This window comes from Lycium ferocissimum, chromosome 1 (genome assembly GCF_029784015.1).
Source record: "Lycium ferocissimum isolate CSIRO_LF1 chromosome 1, AGI_CSIRO_Lferr_CH_V1, whole genome shotgun sequence".
In the NCBI taxonomy this organism is placed as follows: Eukaryota; Viridiplantae; Streptophyta; class Magnoliopsida; order Solanales; family Solanaceae; genus Lycium; species Lycium ferocissimum.
Window position 1 is genome coordinate 23,289,719 of NC_081342.1, and position 7,510 is coordinate 23,297,228.

General features: G+C 38.1%; 1 protein-coding gene and 1 long non-coding RNA gene across 2 annotated transcripts; both read left to right on the forward strand.

Moving 5' to 3' along the window:
* The first annotated feature begins 2,417 nt into the window (after positions 1-2,417).
* LOC132063405 (uncharacterized) lies at positions 2,418-2,882 on the forward strand. Its single transcript, XM_059455931.1, has one exon. The coding sequence runs from the start codon at positions 2,418-2,420 to the stop codon at positions 2,880-2,882; it is 465 nt and encodes a 154-aa protein (XP_059311914.1).
* Positions 2,883-3,123: 241 nt separating this feature from the next.
* Positions 3,124-3,572, forward strand: LOC132029534 (uncharacterized). Its single transcript, XR_009407854.1, has 2 exons — positions 3,124-3,478; positions 3,521-3,572. It is a non-coding gene; the product is annotated as an uncharacterized LOC132029534 (long non-coding RNA).
* Positions 3,573-7,510: the final 3,938 nt, after the last annotated feature.

The window sequence follows — 7,510 nt, forward strand, 5'->3', positions numbered from 1 at the left end:
TCTTTTTCTTCCATTTTCTGGTTGCCTCCTAACTTGACAGTCTTTAGTGACGTGCACTGCTTCCTGGTATCCATCCTCCACTCTGAGTCACTTTCTCTTCCGATTCGACACGTCTTCTTCTTCCTCTTCCTTCTTTGCTTCTTGTTTTCTTCATTTTTCCTTTAAGCTCATCAATCTTGGAGGTCATTGATTAGTTCATCGAGTGTCGATTCTTCCAAATCCATGGATTCGAAAGATAGTACTAGCTTTTTTACTTCCCATGAAATTGGCGGCGCCACATGCGGCGACTTGCGAACTAAGTGCTCCTCAATAACTTTATCAAGGGAATGAAGTTCTTGATAAGTGGAAGTAAATCTGGTGTACATATCACGAACGGACTGGCTTTCATCCTTCATTTTTGAAGAAATCATACTTTGTGGTAAGCGTCTCGATTACGGTTGCTTCGCCTAGAAATCCTCCATGACATTGAGAAGATCCCCGATTTGACTCGCTTTTGCAAGAAGTAATAAAATTATACTGCGACCCAAGACTACGAATAAAAATTTCTTGGCCTTGAGATTAACATGCTCTTTGTCGGTATCGAAGTTCTTCTTCTTTTTGGATGCTGACTTTTAACTGACCTCGCGATCTTTGGCGAGAGGGTCGTCACAAATAATGTACCACAAATCAGGGTCCTTGGTCAAAATAAAATCTCGCATTCTTGCCTTCCACCATTCATAGGATTCTCAATTGAACCTTGGTGGTGTTGTGAAAGATTCTCCTTTCTTCATGTTTGGTGAACTAGCCATGATGAGGATCCCTCCCCAGGTATTACCTTTTTTAAAAAAACTGGCTACGATACCCGATTGATAGAACCTCTATTCGCCCTTTCGAGTTCACCGCTGAAAGTTTATGAAAACGATCTAAGGGGACTGTCCCCGGGCTGCTTCACATATAATGCTGGAAAGTAAATAAGGCAAGATATTTAACGTGGAAAACTCCTTACTCAAGGGATTAAAAATCACGACCTACCCCAGTAGGATTTCCAACTTCACTAAAACGAGCAACTTCAGATTACAACCTATTGCAACATAGGAATTAAATTCTTAATCCTTCTACCTTACAATAACCTTATTGTAAGCAACTCATTGACTACCTACCTATTACAAACTAACACACCTTGCCTACTTCTAGACAAACAGTATTACTCGCGTAAGTAGGTAAGAATTCAAACTAATACACTGAGACTAACTCAGCCTAGTGTACCACTCAAAAGCTTGTGAGATAAGCTTTTGTGCGGCCTTTGAGATTTCAAGCACCTACAAACAACCTCTTAAAAGAAGTGTAGGTTTACAATTTATAGAATAAAGAAACAAAAACTCAACAACCTAAGGACTTGAAGTATCTTCAGTTCAGGGATCTGGTCCTTTGGCTTGTTCAGGCTTTGTTCTTGAGAGCACCTTAAGAGGGGTGGCGGCTGCACTTGAGAGAAATATAATTTTCAGATTTGCAAGTGTTAGGTTAAACAATGCCAACATTTTGTATCTATAGGAGCCAAGTGAGGAACATGTGAGAAGCATGTGATCATGGATAGGGACCTTTCATCTTTTCATATTGGCCTCTAGCTACAAGTTTGACCTCCAGCTTGCTACTGCAGTTCTGCCGGTTAGAACAATGCACACAACTTTTCCAGCTTTCATGTTTCGTATAGTGCCCAGGAAACTTGATCAAGGACCTGGTCCTTGGGATGTTTGTCAGATCATCAAAACGACAACATATAACATATCATAACTCATCATTACTCCTCTAAACTTTTGTACAAAGAAGCAACTATTAGACTAAACTAGTAGAAATAAATAAAGCCTCTAGGATTAGATTTCAACCCAAACTCAAACTAGCCTTATTCCCTTTTATTTCTTCTCCACCGGTAAACAACAAAATTGAAATGGATTAGAGGGGCTCCATATATATATATATATATATATATATATATATATATATATATATTAATAAGAAGAAGGAAAAGAAATTAGAGAAGTAAATTTACAAAACGTGGTTATTGTTGTAAATATCCCAAGTAGTGGATGTGCATTAATTATCTTATGCACCAAGATATTATCTTGTGCTTATCTTGGACATCCATACGTGTAAGTTTTATGGATTAGTCACCAAGTCTACTTGGTTACTTATCCATTGTATTTTGCTCCTATAAATAGGAGGCTCATATGTAATGTTGAAACAACAAGAAGCAATATTAATACAAAAGCAATAGTAACAGTATTACGTACTGTTTTATCTATTTAATCATTTTGTATCTTTTGTTCTTTATAAGTTAAGTTATTCTTTGTTTCATACCACGTTATCAGCACGAGACTCTGTTATCTCGAGCAAATACTTTAAAAGCCTCGAAGGTATTGACTTTCTTTTTCCCTTAACTAATGGCAAATCTTACTAAACGTGAATTTGTAGCCTTAGATATATCCGGAGACTCTAATAGCTATATGTCTTGGATTCTTGATGCCGAGATTCACCTTAATGCGATGGGTCTGGCAGACACCATTAAAGATAAAAATGAGGCATCCGACCAAGACCGTGCCAAGGCAATGATATTCCTCCGCCATCATCTTGATGAGAATTTGAAAATGGAATATCTCACGGTTAAAGATCCTCTTACGCTGTGGAATGATCTGAGAGATAGATATGATCACCTGAAGATGGTCATACTACCACAAGCAAATTATGATTGGCTCCATTTAAGGCTACAAGATTTTAAATCTATTAAGGCATATAATTCTGCAATGTTTAAAATTATTTCTCAGTTAAAATTATGTGGTCAAAATGTTACTGAGCATGATATGCTGGAGAAAACATTCTCCACTTTTCCCGCCTCGAGTATGCTCTAAGAAGGCGATTCTAGAAATGAGGTTCAAGAAATATTGTGAACTCATTGCACATCTTTTTGTTGCTGAACAACATAATGAATTATTAATGAAAAGTTATGAAAGTTGACCTACTTTTACTGCTCCATTCCCTAAAGTGAATGAGGCAAACTTTCACAATTTTAGGTGTGGAAGAGGTCGTGGTCATGGCCGTGGTCGAGGAAGGAATTTTAATCATGATTCTCGTATGGCACCAAATAATACCCTTCATCACCAGCAGTGTAAAAAGAAGGAGGAAAAGCATGAAGCCGTGCAAAAGAAAAATTTAGAAAATAAATGCTTCCGATGTGGAGGGAAGGGGCATTGGTCACGTACCTGTCGTACGCCAAAGCACCTAGTTGAGTTGTATCAAGCCTCCCTCAAAAGGGCCGAAAAGAATGCGGAAGCTCATTTCTGAAGATAATGTTGAACTCGTGCATCTAGATGTGGCAGATTTCATTGAACAACCTGAAGGGAAAATAGATCATCTGATCGGTGATGGATTTGTAATAAATTAGATATTTCATACATGTCGTTTGTATTAGCTAATGTGGTTATGTTTCCATAGTTATGTAAATGAAGTGTGTGTAATGCTTTGTTTAATAGTAATATATGTAATAAAGCGTGTGTAATGCTTTGTCTAATCATAATATCTACTTCGATGTTTACTTTGTCTATTCTTTCGTTTTGAAGAATATATGGAAAATCCTCAAATATTATTTGGATCAATGACCAATCATGAAGATATTTGTGTGATTGATAGTGGAACAACGCATGACATATTCAAAGGCCCCATGAGAAATACTTTATTTGCTTAAGAAAAAGGAAATGTTAGTACAATTTTTTGAAATTCGAAATTAATTGAAGGCTCACAAAGAGCTACTATATTTCTACCTAAGGGGACGAAACTTGTTATAGAAGATGCATTATTCTCTTCTAGATCCCCAAGAAACTTGTTGAGTTTCAAAGATATCCGCCGTTATGGGTATCATGTCGAGACATTAAATGAAACAAATGATGAATATCTTGTTATTACAAAGAATGTCTCTGGCCAGAAATATGTTTTGGAGAAATTACCAACTTTGTCTTCTGGCCTGTACTATGCAGAAATTAATACAATTGAAACACACTCAATCATAAACTAGAAGTTTAACGATTTAGGAACTTTTGTGCTTTGGCATGACCGAATAGGTCATCCTGGATCAATAATGATGAGACGAATTATTGAAAATTCAAATGGGCATCCACTTAAGAACCTGAAGATTCTTGAAAGTAGTGAATTTTCATGTGCCGCTTGTCATCAGGGCAAATTGATAACCAAGCCATCACCAATGAAAGTTAACGTTGAATCCCCTGCTTTTCTAGAGCGTATACATGAGGGAATATATGGGCCAATTCACCCATCTTGTGGGTCATTCAGATATTTTATGGTTCTAATAGATGCGTCTTCGAGATGGTCTCATGTGTGCATCATATCGTCTCGCAACCTAGCGTTTGCGAAATTATTGGCACAAATAATACGCTTAAGGGCACAGTTCCCAAATTATCCTATTAAGGCTATACGTCTTGATAATGCTGGAGAATTTACATCCCAAGCTTTTGATGATTATTGTTTATCAGTTGGGATAAAGGTTGAACATCTTGTAGCTCATGTTCATACCCAAAATGGCCTTGCTGAGTCATTTATTAAGCGTTTGAAATTGATAGCAAGACCATTACTTATGAAAACACGGTTGCCTACTACCGTTTGGGGTCATGCTATCTTACATGCAGCTTACCTTATTCGTCTCAGACCGACTCATTATAATAAATACTCCCCGTCACAATTAGTACTTGGTCATGAATCAAATATTGCTTATCTCCGAATATTTGGTTGCGTTGTGTATGTGCAGCGTAGCACCACCACAACGCACTAAGATGGGCCCCCAAAGAAGGTTAGGAATATATGTTGGGTTTGAATCACCCTCTATTATTCGCTACCTTGAACCATTAACGGAGATTTATTCAGCCACGATTTGCGGATTGTCGATTTGATGAAACAAATTTCCCACAATTAGGGGGGGAGAGAAAAGAAGAAACCAGAAGAGAAATTGCGTGGAAAGTTTCATCACTATCTCATTTTGATCCACGTGCCCCTATATGTGAGCAGGAGATCCAGAAGATCATCGACTTGCAGAAAATAGCAAATCAAATGCCAGACACATTTACTGATTTGAAAAGAATAACTAAGTCGCATATCCCTGCAGAGAATGTGCCTATTCGAATTGATGTTCCAAAGGGACAATCTACTAGTGTCATAGCCTCTGAATCTCATCCACGCCTGAAGCGTGGTAGGCCATTGGGCTCCAAGGATAAAAATCCTAGAAAAAGAAATACAAACAATGATCAGAATGACACTATGAAAGGATCTCATGAAGATATTCAAGATCTGATTAATCCTGATATTCCTGAAGAAATCAGCAAACCCGAGACTCCAGTAAGTAAAGAACTATCATTAAGTTCTACTGGTGATGAGGTCAATTTGAATCGTTCAAAAATTGTGGTGAATAGTATTTTTGCATATACTGTTGCACTAAATATTATGGAAGGCAGTGAGGATCAGGAACCTCAATCTATTGAAGAATGTCGACGAAGATATGATTAGCCAAAATGGCAAGAAACAGTTCAATCAGAATTGAATTCACTTGCTAAACGTGAGGTTTTTGGACCTGTAGTCCAAACGCCTAATGGTGTAAAACCAGTTGGCCACAAATGGGTCTTTGTACGGAAAAGAAATGAGAGAAATGAAATTGTACGATACAAAGCACGCCTTGTTGCACAAGGATTCTCTCAAAGACCCGGCGTCGACTATGAAGAAACGTATTCACCAGTTATGGATGCTATAACATTTCGATATCTCATCGGTTTAGCTATATATAAAACCCTTGAAATACATCTGATGGATGTGGTTACAACTTATCTTTATGGCTCACTTGATAATGAAATTTATATGAAAATTCCTGAAGGATATAAAATGCCTGAAGCATTTGGTTCAAAGTCTTGGGAAATGTAATCAATCAGATTACAAAGATCATTATATGGTCTAAAACAATCAGGGCGTATGTGGTACAATCGCCTCAGTGAGTACTTGATAAATAAAGGTTATATAAATGATGCCATCTGTCCATGTGTTTTTATTAAGAAAACAAACTCAGAGTTTGTTATACTTGTTGTTTATGTTGATGACATAAATCTCATTGGAACTCCAGAAGAGCTCCAAAAGGCGATTGAATATTTGAAGGAAGAATTTGAGATGAAAGATCTTGGAAAAACAAAACTCTGTCTTGGTCTGCAAATTGAACATTTCGCAAAAGGGATCTTTATCCATCAATCTGCCTATACTGAGAAAGTTTTAAAACGGTTTTACATGGAAAATGCGCATCCTTTAAGTACTCCTATGGTTGTTCGCTCACTTGAAGTGAGCAAAGATCCGTTCCGACCTCAGGAAGAAAATGAAGAGCTACTTGGTCCTGAAGTACCATATCTTAGTGCAATAGGTGCACGTATGTATCTTGCTAATGCTACAAGACCTGACATAGCGTTTTCTGTTAATTTGCTAGCAAGATATAGCTCTTATCCTACACGGAGACATTGGAATGGGATTAAGCATATATTGCGATATCTAAAAGGAACTAGTGATATGGGTCTGTTTTATGCTAACAATGGTAGTGCAGATCTTGTTGGTTATGCAGATGCAGGTTATTTATCTGATCCACATAAAGCTCGATCTCAAACGGGTTATCTGTTTACATGCGGAGGTACTGCCATATCGTGGCGATCTACAAAGCAGTCTATTGTAGCTACTTCATCAAATCATGCTGAGATAATAGCTATACATGAAGCAAGTAGAGAATGTGTGTGGTTACGATCAGTGATACATTTCATCAGAGAAAGATGTGGCTTGAAATGTGATACCAAAATACCCACGATATTATATGAAGACAATGCTGCGCATGCATAGCTCATGTCACGACCCAACCCCGTAGGCCGTGACTAGTGCTCGATCTGGGCACCCAAACACACCTATCAAACGCTATCACAAATTATATCAAACATCCAAGTATATAACGAGAGGCTGATAAGGCTATATTCCAAATCTAGATAATTTCCAAAAAAAATTTCGAGAAGTTTCCTTTGTTTTACCGATATCCAAAATAACCCCGCGTTTAAAATACCAACAAAGGCCACACAGGGCCGCCAACACAACAACATATATATATATGCGGACCGGCCGCCGCGGCGAATGGGATCGCCCAAACACAACATATCCAAATGCAACCGTACAAAAGTAGGCACAACCCACAAACATGTCCACAGACCTCTAAACAGACAGACAGAATCATATGACGGGACAGGGCCCCGCCGTATAAATAACCAAATATACAAGCATATACATCACAAAAGATATGTACCAATATACGGGCTCCGATCAAAAGGAGCACTCGTAATGGCGTAATGTGGCCTACACCGGCATCACGAACCTGCGGGTATTCGCGGGCATGAAAACGACCCCGAAGAAAAGGGGGTCGGTTTAAAAGATGTGCGAGTATGTAAGCATGAAAGTACGTAAATCC